Consider the following 21,938-nt stretch of genomic DNA (forward strand, 5'->3'; position numbering starts at 1 on the left):
CGCTCGAGGTAAATATAAAGATTGAGAGGTCACAGAGATCGCTGGGACTAAAACCCGCCAGATCACCGCCTCCACGCTCCATTATCGTGAGGTGTCTGGACTTCACAGTAAAGGATGCCGCGGCAACCATGGGCCCAAAGACAAGTTAAGTTTCAAGGAGAAGTGATTTACTTCGACCAGGATTACTCTCCAGAAGTGCAGAGGAAGAGAGCGCGGGTCCGTGGAGTGATTAAGCAACTGAAGGAGAAGGGGATCCAGGCCAAGTGCCGCTTCCCGGCGCAGCTCGGAGTCAACTTGGAGTCGGGAGTGAAAACTCTTCCTACGCTGGTAGAGGCTTTACCAACAGTGACGGAGCTGGGGATCGCGGTGCAGGGGAGCGAGAGAGAGGGAGAGGCTGGAATGGGAGCTCTCAAGGGAGACATGGCAAAGACAGGACGGCGTGAAGAGAGAAAGAAAAGACACGTCTCTGTCTGCCGCGGACAGTTTTGCGGGATTAAAATGATGAGTGCTGTGCTCAGGTAACATATTTTGATGCGGTTGCCCTGGTACATTGCGACAGATTATCGCTGACAGTAGTAAGGTGCTGAACCTGTTGAAGATAAGTGAAACTTATAGGAATGTTAGTAAGACATTAGGCGAGTGAACTCTGTTTTTATTTTTATGTGGAGACCCAAGACAGGATCACCATCTCGCCAAGGATTTAGTCTTTTTCTTTGGTGTGTGATTTGGTCAGCACTAAGTGCATGTTGCCCAGAGGGAATTAAAAGTCACAACCCTCTGCCTGCATTACAACGGGGGCTGGACACATTTCTGTACTCAGCTGGGCTGTTCCTATATACTTGACATGTTGGTTAAGTACACACAAGTGATTTTTGAAAATATTATGATTAAGTCAATTGTTTTACGCAAAGGTGAATCTGGGGAAAGTAAAATGATAACAAGGAATGTGGATTTATGTGTGATCTAGGGGTTGTCAGTTATAATGTGAAAGGAATAATTAATCATATAAAACAAAGCAGATTTTAACTCAGTTGAAGAAACCTAATCGCTCAATAGAGTTGTTACAGGAAACTCATTTAAATGATTGAGACTGGGTCGCACAGATACTCTATGCTTTTTCTTCGAATAGGAAGAGAGGTGTGGCAGTTTTGATTAGTCAGTCCATTAGTTTTGCATTTCAGAGAGAAGTAAAGGATAAAGAGGGTAGATACATACTTATTATAGGAACAGTACGTGGAGTAGAGCTAACCATCATGAATATTTACGCTCCTAATGAAGATGATCCTACCTTCTTTAAAGAAGTAGCATCTGTAATGGCAAGGGAAGCCAGAGGTACCATAATTTTAGGGGGTGACTTTAATTGTGTTTTAAATGTGGAAATGGATAAATTACCTTCTGATTATGGACCCCCTAGCAGGGGGTAAGTAAGTGGCTTCTCCCTCCTATAGGGCTACAAAACACAGTTCACTAACAAAATTCACAAACACTCACCTTATTTAATTTTACTGATTTCTTACACACGGCAGCAGCAGTTTAGGCCAGACACTAGACCCAGTTGGTTGTGGGTGAATCGGTGGAGAGAGAGAGTGACTGCAGACACACACACACACACTCAGAGGCAACTGCTCACACACTTGGAGGGGAAGGCATATAGTAGCATCACATCTTCACAACAATAATGACCCAGGGTCATAACCAGTTATATAAAGCAAATTATGTAAATAAAAAAGCAAGAGATTTTGAATTTAAATAGACCAATTGAACCACAGCAACTAATTTTGGGTACTGTATCGTTAACAGATTTAGGGGAAAATGGTGTGTTTATGCTCAGGGTTCTTTTGTGGATTGCACATAAAATGATCACAGTAAATTGGCTTAAGCCCCATCCACCCACACTGGACCAGTGGTCTCAAGTGTTAAGGGTGTAAATTGCATAGTTACCTGTTATAATTTATTTGGAAAGGTGAGAATACGGTCTCTGTTCAACTGGGCTAGATGGTGTTTTTATTAGGGGCTACGGGGCAACGCCCAAGGGGTGCAAAGCCCCGAGTCCCTATTATTATCCCGTGTGTTTCTTCTTCTTATTATTTTTTTTTTTCCCATTCCTCCCTTTTTTCGTCCCTTAACTCGTTATATATCAAATATATCAAAACGTGCAGCTGGATTGGGATCGGTGTGCTATTACTTTTCATTACGAAATATGAATTTTTCGCAACATAAGTCGTTATTTCCCATTGGAAATGAATGGGATGGCTGAAAAAAAACACACAAAAAAATTATTTTTATAAAGATCTACTGCTCAAGCATATTTTCACCTACAGACTTCATTTGAACTTTAAAATGTAGACACAAGCCTTGTGTATTGGTGTATTATTTTCTTGTTTTGATAGGTCTTATCGTTGTTGATCAATCACTGTTCAATGACCATGATCTTTTTCGAAAAATCTCGTTTTAGAGTGCGGAATGTTGGTACTTAGAGTGAGAGAGCGTGTCTGAAAATGCCAGAAAATTTTGTCTTTACACACTCGTCCCGGCCACAATTTACACACTAGAGACATGTTTTTTTTTTACAGTTGTAGACAAACTTGTTGTGTCTCTCACAATGTGCTCAGCAAAGCAGTGAGACTTAAAGAAATTAAACTGCAAGCCTCTGTTCGCGGTAAAGTACCTCCCTGCTCTCCATTCACTCCAATGCAAAGATTTTCTGAGAAAGGGAGAAGGGATCTTTGTGTTTAACTGGCGAGTGTATCCAAAATATTTAATCCACAATGCCAAATCAATAGTCAGTAATCAATGCCATATATCAAAGTCTTCAGAAAAGTCTTAGGACACCCACGGTCTGCTTGTTTTTTGATATGAGCTACCGTTTTGTCACAGTAAGCCCAAATGTGAGACCAGCGAAAAGGGGGGAAATCTCGCTCTTTTCTTTGTCCCGGCTCTGCGCGCTTCCGTCGTCATAGACGACCACTGTGAGTTTCCACGGCAACCCCTGAGCCGCAGCTCTGGGCCACAGCTGAGACCAGTTCATAAATCAGTTGTCTCTGCTGTTAATGCAGCTGATCCCTGTGTCTCATACATTATTGTTACAACAACACTGACCTCCCCACCCACACAGGTAACTTTGTAATTACAGACATGCACACATGCACACACAAACACACAGGTAACTTTATGTTATTACAGTTACAAATACACACAGGAAGAGTAGTAGGATACACAAACATGCGCGATTTAATCTCTCACACACAGGCTAACTGTGCTAACCGTAAGCTAACTGTGCTAACTTACAACAACACACACACACATTACACAGGTAACTTTGTGACTACAGTTACACACACACACACACGCACGCGCAAGTGCACCCTTCTCACCCACCCACAGACACCGACACACTACACAGGTAGCTTTGTGATTACAGTTACATACACACATGTGCGCGCAAGCGCACCCTCCTCACCCACAAACACATACCACCCACACACATTTAAACACACATGCACACACAAACACACAGGAAACTTTGTTATTACAGTTACACTCAGGAAGAGTAGTAGGATCCACAAACATGCGCGCGAAAGTGTGCATTACTCTCTCACACACAGGCTAACTCTGCTAACTGTAAGCTAACTTTGCTAACCGTATGCTAACTGTGCTAAATGTGGGTTAAGTGTGCTAACTGTGCGACATGTTGGTCAATTGTGCGACATGTGGGTTGACTAAACTAAATGTAGGTTAAATGTGCTAAATGTAGGCTAACTATGCTAACTGTAAGCTAACTGTGCTAAATATGAGTTAAGTGTGCTAACTGCAGGTTAACTGTTCTCACTGTAAGCTAACTGTGCTAACCATAAGCTAGTTGTGCTAAATGTAGGCAAAGTGTGCTAATTCCCATGTTGACAGAGACGGTACCCTCGGCATTACCTCCTGTAGCCCCTTCAAAATTTCCCAGAGGGAATTTTCTAGTTATTATTATTATCATTTATTATTATTATTATTAATATTACTAATTAGACCTACAAAGAATATTCCTTCATCTCTTTGCTATTTGATTGTCCTTGTATTTTGTCAGTTTGATACCAATATGAGTAGCACATATTCCCTTTAGTTATTTGATTTTCTCTGTAGCATGTAAACTGGGACAAGAACTGTAGTCAGAAAGTCGAATTTTGAGCATAGCTCAATTTAGCCCTCTATGTAAACACACTGAGTGAAACACCTGCGGGTCTAGTCGATGAAGGTGGAGTGGAGGCTGCTGCTGCCACAGAGCATCTACCAGAGGCAGGAGCAAAGGCTCCTAGTGTCGCTCAGGGTGGGAGGACACATAGGATCTGAAGTTGGCCCTCCACCTGAAAGAAGTGGAGCTCGAGGTCAAAACGCATGAGGTTGACCTTATGCACGTCTGCGTAAGGGCCAAAGCAACTGTGTTGCGGGCTTATGAGTTGGTCCCTGAGGCATACCGCCAAAAGTTTTGTGCAGCTATTTTGTTGGACAAGTGGTGCACAGCGAGGAAGGTGAAAACCTTAAAGCAGTTTCATGAGTTCATTCTGATGGAAGAAGAATCCTGCGTTCCTGAAAACACTTTAGTTTATCTGAATGAGAAGAGAGGGGACACACTGTCTGAAAGCGGTGGTGTGTTCTGATGAGTTTGTTTTAACTCACCGTGCTATGGGGTGTGTAGAGCGCCCGCCCCATGTGTTGTCCAATATATATATATATAAACCTACGATGCTGTTTTTCTGTCCTCTGCCTGTTTTTCTGTCCTTTCAAAGAAAGTTTATTGGACACATCTAGTAAATAACAAAACATTTAACTAAGGTGAGCTACATACAGTATGTACACATGTGGATGTGTGTATCTTAGTGAGAGTGTATGATGTGTATGTTTGATCATGTGTCTGTGTGAGGTGTGAAGTGTGACCTCAGACAATGGCAAAGATGTAGAGTGGTTGCTTTTTTGCTTTTTTTTTGCTTTCTGTGCTGTGCTTTCTGTGCTGATTTGCAGGTCCTGCTGTTACTGGGTTGAAAAGTCCAATTGTTGTTGTCCTTGTCAAATGAACTATAGCTGTCCTGGCTGTGTGGTTCCAGTTTCATTGAGGAGAGTCCTTGGTTATCCTTGAAGACTCAAATGGTTGTTCTTTGCTTTTCTTGGTGGCTCCATCGCTTGTTAACCTAACTAGCAGACTTTGTGTCATGGTAGTTGGTTCCATCCTTAAATCCTTTGGTAGGCACTCGCGTTGCTACCAAGGTCAGTCCAGTGGAGGCCCTTGCCTTGTGCAGGCCTCATGGAAGTGGGAGAGCTGTAGCAGTCGCTTCTGGTGAGGAGTGGGAGCCCCTTCTTGGGATGTGAAGAGTAGTGTGAAAGAGAAGAAGAGAGTGTAAGAGGGCCATCTCTCCCTTTTATTGGCTTTATGACCTCAGAGGTCTTGGCCATACAGTGACCAATGGGGGTCAAGAGTGGAGGTTTCACATCTAGGTGTAAAAAGATGAAGGCTGCTGAGAGGTTGAGTTCCAAGGTCTTCTTTGTCTGGGGACCAAAAGGAGCTATGCGGCCTCGTATTCCATTTTGTTTGGGCTGAATCCCAACACCCTCCAATGTAGCTGAATTACAACAATTCTGTGAAGATCAGTGGGCCCTAATTCCTCCACAGTGCTGTAAAAGACTCATTGCAAGTAATCTCAAATGCTTGATTGCAGTTGTCGTTGCTAAGGGTAGCCCAACCAGTTATTAAGTTTAGGGAGCAATCACTTTTTCACATAGGGCCATGTAAGTATGGATTTTGTTTTCCATAAAATAATAATTAATTTAAAAACTACATTTTGTGTTCACTTGAGTTATCTTTGACTGAAATACTTTTTTTTCACACCACTGTATAAAACTTGTATCATACTATAGAGAAAAGTGTAGTTGTTCAGGTTCACCACTCACCATGGCACTATGGCACATGTCAAACTCAAGGCCAATTGTATTGTATTATCTATCAGAATTGATACGATCTAAATCTGCATTGCAATAGCTGAACTGGCCGGTACGTCAATCAACTTTTTTGACAAACTCATCAGTCTCATTGTTGCCTCTGCAATTGTTCATCATATAGGTTGAATAGAGTAGCTTCTGAAGCTCCATCAGTCCATACGGTTAACCGATAAAAGCTCAAGCCACGAGCATTAGAGCACTAAATACTACAATGCGTTAATGGAGATTCTTACACAAAGATGTAGTAACACTGTACCAGTTAACAGACAACAGGCTAAGCGGTCAGGCTAATGGCAGCACACATAGCAAACAGAAAACTGAATTTAAATATAAATGACCACTACAGCTAACACCAGTCAGTTAACACATATACACTAACTTTCAGACACACTGAAAGAGTCCGTCAGCCTGATAACAGAAGCATGTTTAACATGGATTGCTAGGGTTAGCTCCTCTCTCCACCGTATAGTAACCACTGCTTTAGCCCCACTACTCTTCCTTTATTCTGGTATTCTAGCACACTGTTGCCAACTCTTCACTAAGGAAAGTAGCTGTTGGCTCACATAAAAGTCACTAGATGCCAATTTGCATAATTGCCCAAGTAATTGTAATGGCCACTGAAGGACTTTATGTAAGAGGAAAAACGCTGTGAGAGAGACAAAAAGCATGTAACTCATGCTTTGTCTTTAAACTTTGGTGCTTAGTTTCAATATGACAGAATATGACAGAATTTACATGGTCGCATACTGCACCTCTTTGCAAATAACACTCAATCATTGCAGTGAGAGTGAGCTCACTCCAGCAGATAGATGGATAGATTTCTCACACCGTGCTTCCCCTGAAGTCCTTTGGTACTCCCCAGGGAACCCTCACACTTTGAAAACCACTGCCCTAAATAGTTAGGACTACAAATTAACTTGCTTTTGTTGATTCTTGATTATTTTGTATCTTCAACCCTTCTCTTTTGTATGTGTTTTGGACCGGCAAAAGGGACGGTGGCAGAGTTTCTTTCTTTTTTAAAATTTTGTGTGTTATTAGTGTATTTTTTGGTTTGACTGTGTGAGAAAGAGAAAGAGAAAGGCAAAACGGTAAAACAGAGTGAGAACTGCATGCGACAATGAAGAAAATTAAATGAAATAAACTCGCTTACATTAGATCAGTAACCTCATTCTTTATTAAAAATATAATGATGATATAAATTAAATTAAGGTGGTTACCACTGATGCCTCCCAGCGAGAAGGTCTGGGTTTGAGTCCAGCTCGGGTGGAGTTTGCATGTAAATGGTCTTGCTCTTATATAGAGACCAGTTCTTTTACAACCCGCTCTACCTACTGAGCCAAAGCCGCCCTCTCTGTGTCTGTGTGGATTTTCTCCTGGTAGTCTGGTTTCCTTCCACCTCCAAAGACATGTTCATTAGGTTAATTTGTGACCCTAAATTCACCCTAGGTGTGAGTATGAGTGCGAATTGTTGTTTGTCTGTGTTAGCCCTGCAATAGACTTGCAAGTCTACCCCACCTCTCACCCGATAACAGCTGGGACACGCTCCAGCAACCCCCAAATCAAAGACATGATGAAATTAAATTAAGGAACTTGACATTCCAGGGGAGTGTGGAGTCCCGTCAGTATAATGGTCGGGGAAACACTGATCTTTATTCTATCTTTATCTTTAAAAAAAAAAAAAAAAAAAAAAAAAACAACAACAAAAAACCAATTGCCTCTCAGCTTCACTCCCACTTATCCCGCAATAAACTCTACAAAGAATATCAGTCTGGTTTCCACCCCCGCCACTGCACCGAAACAGCCGAAATGTGGCCTTCGACACAATATCCTACTCAATCCTCATCAACAATATCACTGCTATGCTGACGACACCCAACTCTACCTCTCCTCTAAACCCACCTCACCCCTGGCCCAACCTCCCTCTGTGACTGTCTAAATGATCTCCAGTTCACACTCAACTTCCTAAAATTAAACAGTAATAAGATTGAAATCCTCTTGGTTGGCACAAAATCCACCCTGTCCAAATCCCCAAGTTCTCACTACCTCTCAGCAACTCCACAGTTTCTCCCTCCCTCCAGGTCAAGAGCATTATTCTGGATTCCACACTTTCATTACAGCCCTACATTAACCAAGTCACCAGGACCACCTATTTCCACCTTCGCAGTATCTTCGTCCCTCCCTCACACTCAAATCCATCACCATCCTCATCCACTCCCTGGTCACATCCCACCGTGACTATTGCAATTCTCTGCTCTCCGGTCTCCCCTTCAAATCACTTCACAAACTACAACTGGTCCAGAACATTGCAGCCCGCACCATATCCAGTATCCCCACCACCAGTCACATCACACCAGTTTTACAGCAACTCCAGTGACTACCCATTCACTACTGCATCACTTTCAAGATCCATAGTTCAATCTACCTCTCTGTTCCCCCTGCAAACCTCTCCTCTTTCGGCCGCCGATTATTTAGTCACTTAGCACCCCGTCTCTGCAACTCCCTTCCTCCCCACATCCGGAACATTAACTGCCTCACCACATTCTAAACAGCTTTAAAGACCCATCTATTTACTCTGGCCCCTCAAACTGACTGTTCTGATTTAATGATCTCTATGTATTATTATCTACGTGTTTATTTAATTATTTATTTATTTAGGATTATCTCTATATAATTGTTTTCATGTTTGTTTTGTATTTTATCTTCAGTTCATTTTTTAAGTGACCTTGAGGTTTCCGAAAGGCACTTATAAATAAAATGTATTATTATTATATTATTGTTGTCATTATTTGTATAGCACATTTCAACTGAACATTACATCACAAAAACTTTAAAAAACTAATTTGCACCTAGTCACAAGATGGTGAAGGTCATTTCCTGCTGTGGTTTTAATGTTATGGCTGATCTGTATAAATTTAACCAAGTGAAAGGAAAAGAAAGAAAAGGAGGATACACACACACACACACACACACACACACACACACACACACACACACACACACACATATATATATATTACATTCAGAAGTAAGTTTGAATGTAGTAATTATGTGAGTAAATAAATAGAGACAGCATGCGTAGAGTTTGAAATATTGGAGATTTCATTATCAAGTATAGTTAAGTGGTTTTTGGAGATAATGCAGATTCACGTGAAAAGAAACACACAAGGCATTGAGATGTGGTCACTGACATTTTCTTTTCCCAATTCAATCACCTAACTCATTGGACTTTTCATATTTTACCATTTATACTTAACAATATTTGGTGTGCCAGCAAGCTTCTATAATGATCTAATCGCTAGGTGGTGGCTAGTAACCTGTGTCCTGTGTTAATACTGAAAAACAATGACTTCTGCTGAATTTACTAAAATGCCAAAAAGAGAGAAGACACGTGTGTAAATGTGTGAGACTAGTAAATCATCAGAAGAACTTTACCACATCTTCAAATTCTGCTCTTCATAGATGTATATAATTCTGTTACTTTCTTTCTGTTGCTGTCTTTTATCCTCTTCCTCAGGTGCCATTATAGTTGCCCAACCTCTGGACTATGAGACCTGTAGGGACTACTTCTTGATGGTGGAGGCTCGTGATGGTGGCACACCACCTCTAAGTGCCATTACTAAAGTGAACATAAATTTAACAGATATCAACGACAATGCACCCATGTATAGCCGTGACCACTATACTGCAGTGGTGTCAGAGGATGCCACTATTGGAGAGTATGTTATTGAGGTAGGTTCAAAGCATCTTTCAGATTTCCCCTACCTGTACAAGGTCATTCTTAAAAAATAAAAAACAATGGGAACACCTTGAGCATTACCACTGTGGATGCAATATGACAATTGGACAACTGAAGTTCAGTTTAAAGCAAAAAAACAAATATTTATCCAAATATTTATCAACATTAGGAAATCAAGTAAATAATGCAAATTTTATTAGGTACCATGAGATATGGAAGGTCTCGCCTGTGTCTGTACCACAGTTAAACCATAGAAACCACTGTAACACATCTAACTGAACCTGCTTCCACACTACTGCATTGCTGTTATCTATTGTCCACCTGAGCCAAATAGTGACTCCGTAAATGAATTTGCCACATTTCTCACACATTTAAGTCTCTTTCCCTGAACATAATACTATTAGTATTATAGTAGGGTTTTAAAATGCATATGGACAATACCACTAATATGCTCATCTGAGACTCCACATCTTGTTTGGGTAGCTTTGGACTGGAATACATAGATAGGATACATACATAGAGGGAACACCAGAGCCCTTTTCTACATTGTCAACAGGATTTTACGTTCACCAGATACTCTTCTAATACTCAGCTACTCATTGCAACCCCCTTTCTGTTATCGGACTTTTATCTCCCAACTGCTGTTGAAGTTTCTCAGATTGTTCACAAGTCTAAATCATCAACTTCTCAGTTAGATTCTCTTTTACCCCATCTGGTAAGAGCTTGCTTTGTCCTACATTTTTACTCCTACACATAACAAGCTGTTCTACTTTTCTACAAAACTGACCTCTACTATTTCACCCTCTGCTGTTTCCACCTGTCTGACAGAAATTAAGTCCTGGTTCTCTTGCAACACCTTACGAATGAACACAATAAAATAGCAGTCCTTCCTCTCAGGAAGTTAAAAGTGTCACACTAAACATAGATAATTTCTCTGTATTTTCCTTCCCCAGTGTTAAGAGACTAGGGCAGGGGTCGGCAACCCGCGGCTCCGGAGCCGCATGCAGCTCTTTCGTTCCTCTGCTGCAGCTCTCTGTGGCGAGCGGTGAGAAGCAGGACGCTGATCAAAGCTGTTCACTTTTTCACGCTAACTAATTGCCTCAGAACAGCGGCAACTAGTCACTCATCAGTGAACGAGTGAGAGCTACACAACAACTGAATGACACTAAATGTCACACCACACTCATGGTTGTAACATCAACCAAAAAACTCCCACAGTGCATTGCAGCTCATTTACTACTTGCTGTCGAGTATTTAGTTCAAATGTATTTTTATTTTAATGCGTTAGTTTTTTTTTAATATAATTCTAAATTTGAATTGATGATGATCCTGTAACATTAAAATAAAATGTATTTAATTTTCTGTCGCTCAAAATATATACGACACCCGCCGGCAGGTCCAGCCCGCTATTTATTGAACTTTTCGACCCCAGGTAAGCCAACCACGGATAGATCCTCGTTATGTATGCATAAATGCAATTTCATTTTCTCTGTAGCAGTTCTTTCATTTCACAAATGCAACACACTATAGGCCTAGCATAGAGGTGAAAACGATATATGTAGTGTTATCTTCATTTTAGATGTCAAAGGGGTTTTGTGGCTCCCAGTGTTTTCTTTTCTGTGGGAAACGGGTCCAAATGGCTCTTTGAGTTTTGAGGGTTGCCGACACCTGGACTAGGGTGTCATCATTGGCAGCACTCTATCTCTGAAAACTCACATCAACAATGCAACCTCGGTTTTTATTATTAAACCTACATGTCCCTGTGTCAAAACATAACTTAACACACCTGAGTTCACTTTATTTAGCCACACCCAGTCCTGATTACTAACACATGTGTTCTCAATCAATAAATCACTAAAGAAGACTTGCTGGACATAGTGGAGTAGATCAAAAGATCCTAAAAAACTAGACATCAAGCCGAGGTCTAAAGAAATTCAAGTACAAATTAGAAACAAAGTAATTGAAATGTATCAGTCTGGAAAAGGTTATAAAGCCATTTCTAAGGCTTTGGGACTCTTTCCCAGTAGTGGTCAGCCAACAGAAATTACTCAAATGTGCAGCAACAACTTCAGGTTGGCACAAAATCCACCCTGTCCACATCTCACAAGTTCTCACTACCTCTCAGCAACTCCACAATTTCACCCTTCCTCCAGAGGTCACAAAAGACCCCACAACAACATCTAAAGAACTGCAGGCCTCGCTTGCCTCAGTTAAGGTCAGTGTTCATAATTCCGCCATAAAGAAGAGACTGGGCAAAAATGGCCTGCATGCTTAAGCAGTCTAAGCATGTATACTTGTCCTTCGGGGTATGGACATTGTTATTTATATTTAAACCAAAAAATAAAAGTAGATGACATAGAGTCATGTCATCTATCTGTCTAATCTCTCTATCTATTTAAATAGGGAAGCAGAAGCTTCATTGTGTCCTCGGGCAAGACGTTTAACCCACCTTGCTCCCAGTGTGTACCTCACTGGTGTGTGATTGCAAATGAATTATGTTTTGTGGAGGTTGTAGAGGCCGTAGGCACAGATTATTATCATCATCATCTTCATTATTATTATTATCATCTAATCTATCTAACGTGGTGCAGTCCCAGTCAACTTGAGTGTGTTCCTATAAAGATACCTAGAAACGTACTGTGTGTGTGCCCAAATTTTAAAGGAATACTCATATTCTCATATTTGTACACTCTTTAGGGGGATTGGTAATATGGACAAAATGTTTCATACTTTTTGCGTTTAGAAAGTTTTCTGAAAATGTAGGAACTGTGTCAAAAACTGTGACTGTCCCAGGACAATATTAATTCATCATGCTTATGTATCTTTGCAGCTGGAAGCAGAGGATGTAGACAGTCAGCTGAATGGAGCTATCCACTACACCATAGTCAGTGGAGACAGAGACAAACACTTTTTCATTGACCCTTTCAGTGGCATCGTCAAGGTCAACAAGCAACTCGACTATGAGACGGTGAGAACACACACCCACACCTGCTCCCACTCACTACAATTATCCAAAAAAATCTGATTTAAAGTAGCCATGCTCGACGTATACAGAGACAATAACTGCCCTAGAACACTCTAGCATAAATATTGCTTCCTGTTCAAAGTCAGAGATGAAATCTTCATGTTTATCACTGTGTTTATTTATGTATATCAAATAATTTCTGGATAAATCTATCAAATCAAATTTAATGGATAATTATATTTAACAAAAACTATTCACACTTCAACAGAAAATACACACAAAGCAACTATGATTGTGACTTCTGTGTGAAGTTGTTGTGAAGCTGTATTCACCATTAGATGACCAGCCTTGATGAGCCCAAAGTAACTGATTGCTGAAGCTTGTTAGAAGGCACTAATTATAGCAGAGCAATTAAAATTGCTTTCTCCAAATCATGCTCATATGCTCAAACCATGCCTAAATTGTAAAGGATATGAGGAGGTGAATAAATCACTAAACCAACCACACTAATATGAAAATATAGTGGTGTGAAAAAGTATTTGCACCCTTCCCGATTTCTTATTTATTTATTTATTTTTGCATCTCTGTCACATCTAAATGTTTCAGATCATCAAACAAATTTAAATATTAGTCAAAGCAGTGTTCCCCGTAATTTTATTGGGGATACCCTGACCCCCAGCGGGACCCCGCGACCCTCATGAAAGTCAAGCTCTGTAATTTCATTTATATTGCCAAATCACAACAGTGAAGTTATTTCAGGTCACTTTTAATTTGAGCAAATTTATTTAATGTAATTTTCTTGATGGTCATCTCCACTTTTCCTCCACTCTTCCATGCACAAACAAATGCAAGAATAAAACGAGACTAGCGGAGCTAACTTGGTGTTTACTATACTGTAGAGGGAGGAGCTAACCCTAGTTGTTGGAGTGTGTCTATATGTTTTATGTGTTAACGGACTGGGGTTTAGCTGTAGTGATGTTGTTATTTATGTTTGGGGGTCCAAGCTGCGAAGCTGCAGGAACCCCATTGTTTTTATTAGTGTTATGATTATTGGGGTCCAAGCAGCAAAGCTGCAGGAACCCCATTGTTTTTGTTAGTATTTTTATTATTATTATTATTGTTGGGGACCAAGCAGCGAAGCTGCAAGGAACCCATTGTGTTTCTACGTTTTCTTTTTCTTCTTATTATTATTGGAGGTCCAAGCAGCGAAGCTGCAGAAACCCCACTGTTTTTGTTAGTGTTGGGGGTCCAAGCAGCGAAGCTGCTGGAACCCATTGTTTTTCTACGTTTTCTTAGTATTATTGGGGGTCCAAACAGCAAAGCTGCAGGAACCCCATTGTTTTTGTTAGTGTTATTGGGGTCCAAGCAGCGAAGCTGTGAGGAACTCATTGCCCGAAATTTACAAACAAAGTATCTTTGTGATCCTTGGATCATGCTGAGTTCAGCCTACCCTATGACATCAAAATGCGTCATGATAGATTTTCCGCCATCTTGGATTTTGTCTAAAACCTTTAAAAAGTTTCACGCATCGCAAATTTTGTCCGATTCTCAAGAAAATCGGCACAGACTATCTTTAGACCAAGCCGCACAAAAGTTACTTATTGCCGTCCTCGCCGTTGCATTTGTACGCCCGACACAGTCAATTAAATGTGGCGGCGAAGGTGCCGTTTTCAATGTGGGATCATATCTCAGCAACGGTGAGACATATTGACATCACATTTGAGAATATGGGTCCTGACTCAGTCCCAAGTGGACACGATGAATTTGGTGTCGTTTGGCCTCTAGGGGGTGCTGTAATTAGAAAAACGTGTTTTTTGCTCATATCTCTTGATTGGTTTGTATTTGAAATGACTTTGTGACATCCACAGGTACTGTGGGGTGCCCCATTGATAATTCATGCCAACTTTTCGTGTTAGCCAATCGTTGTCGGCGGTGGCTGCGCCAAACAAGAAGTTTGCTCTTATCTCGGCGACGCTTTGACTTCCAAAGACCAAACTTGGTCGGACTTTTTGGGACTCCCTCCGAAATGCGCAATAAAAATTTGGTGTCACTCGGCCACTAGGGGGTGTCAAAATTAACAAAATTGCGTTTTTGCTCTTTTCTCTTTACATGTTAGGATTTCCCACTAGATTTTCATGTCTGCTGATACTGTGGAATGTCCCCTTTCAGGATCTGGCAAAACTTTTCATGCAATTTGCAAGAATGTGGCCGCCATATTGGATTTTGTCAAAAACATTTAAAAAGTTTCACGGGTCGCAAATTTTGTCTGATCCTCGCGAAAATCGGTACAGAATATCTTCAGACCGAGCGTTTTCATTGTCCAATCCGTTTGTCCACAATAGCCAATCGAAATCACATTTTCTACTGTCTCTTCATATAAGCCAGTGCTGGCCTATTTTTTTCACATCCGTACAACCAGGGGGAGCTCAAAGGCCGCACATCTCGGCTGTTTTCTAATTAGATTTGATGCCTAGAGGCGTCATTCGCGCCATGCCTGCTTTTAATTTTCATGCTGATATTATTAAACTGCCAAAAAATGCAATGCATTCTGGGAGTCGTAGTCTCTGCCGCTACCGACCGCTATGTGTTTTTACAAGGGGAATTACATTCCCAGATGCCGTTCATTCACCACATTAGTGCTATTACTTGTCTTGCTGAAATATAATTTTTCGCGACATAAGTCGTTTGTTTCTGAACTGTCCATGCTGTGTTTTAGTTCATGCTGGTCGGGCTTCTCTTCTCCCTCTCCCCCCCCTCCCCTCGGAAAGAGCCCGGTGGTTCGCCTGTTCGCCCAGCCTTTGAAACGTGTACCACACGTTTAATGTCTTTACGTTCGTTGCATTATGTCCCAATCACAATCAGTGGGAGAGTAAGCAGCAGTTGTGTTTCGTGTTATTTTGTTCAACTTTAACGATACAAGAAACTGCTTCAGAGCGAACGACCAGAGAATTCACTCAGCAGTACGTCAGTGCGCATGCATCCTGAATACAAGTAACACGTGTGCCTCTAATTAGGGCCCGGCAGATGGCACTCGTTGCTACTGCAACAATTTACTGACTGTATTAGTGAACTGAGGCAGAGGTCTATCAACGATTACAATCATCAATATAGCTGCATGCAGCAATGAGGGGGTCCAAGCACATCGGCCATAAGGCTAGATGAGAAGTTTCGAGCGAATCAGCAAAGGATTGCGGGAAATACGAGCTGGCTTCCTGGTTGGCGGCTCCGCCGGAAGTTTTGATTGGCTGTAGCGGGCAAACGGATTGTAAAATGAAAATGCCACTAAGTAACTTATGTGCAGCTCGGTCTAAAGATAGTGTATGCCACTTTTCATGAGAGTCGGACAAAATTTGCAACCTGTGAAACTTGTTAATCGTGTCCACTTGGGACCGAGTCAAGACCCATATATTCAAATGTGATGTCAATATGTCTCACCATTGCCGAGATATGAGCTCACATCAAAAAAGGTGCCTTTGCCGCCACATTTGATTGGCTGTGGCAGGCGTACAAATGCAACGGCGAGGACGGCAATTAGTAACTTTTGTGCGGCTTGGTCTATAGATAGTCTGTTCCGATTTTCGTGAGAATCGGACAAAATTTGCGTTGCGTGAAACTTTTTAAAGGTTTTAGACAAAATCCAAGATGGCGGAAAATCTATCATGACGCATCATGACGTCATAGGGTCGGCTGAACTCGGCATCATCCAAGGATCACAAGGATACCTTGTTTGTAAATTTCGGGCGTATGATTCAAAAGTTACATGCGCAAATGTACTTCCAACTTTGACCCGTTGGTGGCGCTAGAGCGTACTTACTGGCAACATGTGACTCAGTCAAATTAAAGATATGAATGTCCTTAATCGATGTGCAAAATTTCACAACTTTTTACCATACTGTTCAATGGGCTGCCATCGACTCCAACGGCAGTAGACGGAAGAAGAATAATAAGAAAACTCCTCCAAAACCAAGGAGTAGGTGATAGATTTTCATGGGAAATGGACAGAATCTGCCTCTGTTCACATCAGTGGGGATTTTGTGGCGAGGGTCAGCGACTTCAGATTCCTGGAGACATGCATCTCACAATACCTCACCTGGAATACCACAGCCCTTGTCAAGAAAGCACAGCAGTGGCTGTATTTTGGGAGATCCTTGAGGAATGTCAGTCTCCCCAGAAACTGCTATTGACCTTTTACAGATGTTCTATTCTGAGCATCATTACACATAACATATGGTATGGAAACAGCACTAAAACTGACAAAAAAGCTGTGGACTGAGTCAGGAAATCAGCACAGGATTTAATACAGTCAAAACTCCCCTCGTTGCTGCGTGCAAATACATACAGTGTGATGTTACTGAAATGCTGCTTCTTCATTTTGACAGTATGTATTAAGTATTGCATTTTTACTTAAATTGTTCAGTCAAGGGAGTGGCATCTTAATTTTGTTGTACTGTGTACAATGACAATAAAGGCATTCAATTCAGTTTAATTATTTCTTAAATTAAGGTTATTTTAGATAAATAATATAAACGGAAACACTTACATGAGCGGTGTGTGTAGCCCAGGCTGTAGACTGGACAATTTTATAAGATACATTCTGCTTTACCTTTGAGTATTAATCCTCTTATTTTTCTTATTAAAGCTTTCCTCTTGGCTAGTGGGAGAATCTTCTGTCTGTGTTATGGTGTGATATGGCATATGCATGGCACAGACCAGAAATACTTGGGTATGGGTGGTCAAAAAGGTACAGGGGATCATGGGGAATCCACTCCCAGATCTATATTCGTTGTATGCTAGCTAGCTGTGGTGATGTGTGACCCTCTTAGACCAGAGACAAGGGAGTCCCTTGTTAATAGTTATTTTATTTTATTTATTGTACAATTTATTAGGGGCTACGGGGCAACGACCGCATGCGGCTCTTTCGGTTCTTTGCTGCGGCTCTCCGAGGCAAGGACGCTGATTAAAGTCGTTCACTTTTCCACGCTAACTGCCTCAGAAAGGCAGTAACTGTTCACTCAGTAGTAAACAAGCAAGAGCTCCACAACAATTGAATGTCACTGGATGCCACACTACTCACCCTCATGGTTGTAACCATAGACATTAATAGGTATCTATGTCTATGGTTGTAACGCTGTAACATCCAACAAAAACACTGAACTCCCATAGTTTATTGCAGCACATAGTCTACTCCTTGTTATCAAGTATTTAATTCAAATGTATTTTATTTTACTTTGTTAGTTTATTTAATATATGATCTGTGTAACATTAAAATAAAATGTGTTTAATTTTTTGTCGCTCAAAATATGTCACAACTGTGTCAACTGAAATATGTCATAAATCCCTGTTAAGTATAGATAAATAACATTTCGTTTTCTCTGTAGCAGTTCTTTCATTTCATAAATGCAACACACTATATACATAGCATAGATGTAAAACATGATATATGCAGTGTTACCTTCATTTGTCAAATGGGTTTTGTGGCTCCCAGTGTTTTCTTTTCTGTGGGAATCGGGTCCAAATGGTTCTTTGAGTGTTGAAGGTTGCCGACCCATGCCCTAAACTAACTGTGCTAAATGTGAGTTAAGTGTGCTAACTGTGGGTTAACTGTGCTCACTGTAAGCCAACTGTGCTAACCAAATGCTAATTGTGCTAAATGTAGGCTAACTATGCTAACTCTCATTTTGACAGAGACGGTAGCCCTTTCCAAATTTCCCAGAGGGAATTTTCTAGTTTGACTTACTGTTTAATAAAACGGCCAATGAAGTCATGGGGTGATGCTTGTTAAACAAATGATGAGACTCAACAAAGCTCGAAATAAATGAATAAATAAATCATATGTAATAATACATATAGATAATATGACTTCAGTGTAAATCATATCTTGAAACCTAGTGATGATAATGCTACAATGAAATCAGAAAAAAAAGGTTTGTACTAAATTTGAAACATTGCTAGACTGGTAAGGGACAGGTCACCCACCCAAATGCCCTATTAAAATAAAATATCAAACAAAAACTCACTAATACATTTATATTTTATATGGAAAAGATCACCTCCCAATGTATATTTTGAATTAATTGAGATTTGAGGAATAATATTGCTAGATAGATAAGAAGAACACTGTGAGGAACACCATACAGTGGGGGAAATAAGTATTTGATCCCCTGCTGAATTTGTAAGTTTGCCCACTTCCATAGAAATGATCAGACTCTGGTTTTTATGGTTGTTTACTGGTTATGGGTATAGACAGAATATCAGTCGAAAATGCATAAAAAACACACAATCTAAAAGTTATAAATTGTTATGTATTTTATTAAGGGAAATAAGTATTTGATCCCCAAGCACAACACAAGTCAGTACTTTGTAGAGAAACCTTTGTTGGCAAGCACAGCGATGAGACGTTTCTTGTAGTTGGTCACCAGGTTTGCACACAGCGCAGGAGGGATTTTGGCCCATTCATCTTTACAGACAGTCTCTAAATCCTTCAAGTTTCTTGGCTGCCTCTTGGAAACTCGGAGCTTCAGCTCCCTCCACAGGTTTTCGATCGGGTTAAGGTCTGGAGACTGACTAGGCCACTCCATGACCTTAATATGCTTTTTCTTGAGCCACTCCTTTGTTGTCCTGGCAGTATGTTTTGGGTCATTGTCATGTTGGAAAACCCACCCACGAGGCATCTTCAGTGTTCTTGCTGAGGAAAGAAGGTTTTTGTCCAAGATGTTACAGTACATGGCTGCATTCATTGGCCCCATAATGCGGTGAAGTTGCCCTGTACCCTTTGCTGAAAAACAGCCCCAAAACATGATGTTTCCACCTCCATGCTTAACCGTGGGTATGGTGTTCTTTGGGTCATACTCATGTTTTTTCATCCTCCAAACACGGCGGGTCGAGTTAATGCCAAATAGCTCAACTTTGGTTTCGTCAGACCACAGCACTTTCTCCCAAGCCTTCTCTGAGTCATTTAGATGTTCACTGGCAAACTTAAGGCGGGCCTGTACATGTGCCTTCTTGAGCAGGGGGACCTTGCGGGCACTGCAAGAGTTCAATCCATAACGGTGCAGTGTGTTGCCAACTGTTTTCTTGGTGACGGAGGTCCCAACTGCTTCCAGATCATTAACAAGCTCCTGCCGTGTTGTTTTAGGCTGCTCCCTCACCTTTCTCATCATCATCCTCACTCCATGAGGCGAGATTTTGCAGGGAGCTCCAGACCGAGGACAGTTGATGGTCCTTTTATGGGTCTTCCACTTGCGAATAATGGCACCAATAGTTGTCACCTTCTCACCAAGCCTTTTGCTGATGGTTTTGTAACCTATACCAGCCTTGTGCAGGTCTACAATCTTGTCCCTGACATCTTTTGACAGCTCTTTGGTCTTGCCCATGGTGCTGTAGAAGTTGGAATGTAAGAAACTGATTCTTAGAGCAGGTGTGCTTTATATACATGACGAGTTAAGATCAGGAGTATTGGTAATTAGTTGACTGAGCACAGCTGTGTGCCACATGCGCACCAGCCAATCTGTAGGAGCCTGAATTCTAAGTGAATTGTTGGGGATCAAATACTTATTTCCCTTAATAAAATACATAACAATTTATAACTTTTAGATTGTGTGTTTTTTATGCATTTTCGACTGATATTCTGTCTATACCCATAACCAGTAAACAACCATAAAAACCAGAGTCTGATAATTTCTATGGAAGTGGGCAAACATACAAATTCAGCAGGGGATCAAATACTTATTTCCCCCACTGTATATGTCACTTCCAAATATATTCAGAATAGAAAGCAATTTAATAACAGACAGTGTTTTCTTGTGCAGTGAGTGATTGAAATAATTTTTTTCTTGTCAGACAACAGCATTTAACGTGCCACCTCTGGATGCCCTTACCGACACTGCATATAATTTGTAGTTGTTTTTCTTCTTAGCTTTGCTACCTCTTTCTGTTCTTCAAGGTCCCCAGCTACTCTTTGGTCATCAGTGCTGTGGATAGCGGAGTCCCAACCATGTCCTCTGCTGTGATCGTCAATATAGACATCTCTGATATTAATGATAACCCACCAACCTTCTCCCCTGCAAACCTTACTGCTGTCATACAGGTAAATGCAACGATTGGCATATTTACTTATATGCAAAGAACAATGTCTCATGAAAAAACAGATTGTTTTAATTTAAATTTAATTGTCAGTGTTAACACCCTTTACTCTTGCATTGAGCCCTAGCAATTAATCAAAACTAATTAAGGAATAAATAATAATATCATATAGTTGATCTGATCATTAGGGATTTCCACCAACTCAATTTTCCAGTTAGTCTAGGAACATCATCTCTATGTGTAAGGAAGCACTTAATTTAATAATGCATCACAATGCAGCAACTATGGTTAAAGTAAGAAAAAGAAACAAAACCACATTGCAACTAAAATGGCACAGTATAAAAGTCAAAAATCAAACAAAGGGAAGGGCAATGTTAAACTGAAAAAGTCATTTCAGAAGGAGAATCACTGAAAAAGGGAATGGAAAAGGGCAATCAAATTCTAAAAGCAATAAGTAAGAAACTCAAATTCCAAAAAGCATTAAACAAAGAAAAGGGCTAACTCTGGGTTCGTGTTCAGTTTTTTCACTGTCACAACTTTAGGTCGTCACTGCATTACGTCGTTCAGGTCATGTCTTATGGATGAAAACAATTTTGTCTCAGTTATGTACCATAATGCTTCAGCACCTCAAAGCTTAGTCCTTAGTCAGCAATTACAAGCACTACTTAAATTTACCAATAGAATTTCTCTGGATGCACCAAACAAATAAATGATCTCACTGTCTTTTACAATCTGATCCCTATGAGACTCCCTCTGAGATGGATTCTAACTGTCCCCTTAAGATGCAGCCTTTAATTAATAAAAGATCATATGTATATATCCAGATTCAAAATTTCACTGTCTTTGACTGAGCCTTAAATTCTTATTATGAACCTTCATCTTTCCATTTTTTCCTTAGGAAAACAAGCCAATTGGCACCAGTATCCTGCAGTTGTCAGTCATCGATCAGGACTCCTCCTACAATGGACCACCTTTTGACTTCCATATACTTGCAGGAAATGAAGGCGGGGAATTCATGCTGAAGAAAGATGGAACACTTGTGGCTAATCAAGTATTCCGAAGGGATTTGGCAACTGAATATAAAATTCAGATACAGGTACAGTCAAACAGTTTCATATCAAACCAGTTCAAGGTAAAGCTATGTCAGTAAATTTCTCTTACATACAGTATAAGGCATTT

At 40.7% G+C, this 21,938-nt stretch overlaps 1 protein-coding gene across 9 annotated transcripts in view; it reads left to right on the forward strand.

Annotated features, from left to right (window-relative positions):
• The window catches only part of fat3a (FAT atypical cadherin 3a), a 222,755-nt gene that overhangs the window by 110,043 nt on the left and 90,774 nt on the right, over positions 1–21,938 (forward strand). For all 9 annotated transcript variants that reach the window (XM_047593725.1, XM_047593723.1, XM_047593724.1 and 6 more), the window contains 4 exons: positions 9,491–9,705; positions 12,543–12,680; positions 20,620–20,763; positions 21,658–21,855. In XM_047593725.1, the coding sequence (XP_047449681.1) occupies positions 9,491–9,705; positions 12,543–12,680; positions 20,620–20,763; positions 21,658–21,855 (695 nt within the window). The remainder of the gene's footprint in view (positions 1–9,490; positions 9,706–12,542; positions 12,681–20,619; positions 20,764–21,657; positions 21,856–21,938) is intronic.

This window comes from Mugil cephalus, chromosome 9, assembly GCF_022458985.1.
Source record: "Mugil cephalus isolate CIBA_MC_2020 chromosome 9, CIBA_Mcephalus_1.1, whole genome shotgun sequence".
NCBI lineage: Eukaryota > Metazoa > Chordata > Actinopteri > Mugiliformes > Mugilidae > Mugil > Mugil cephalus.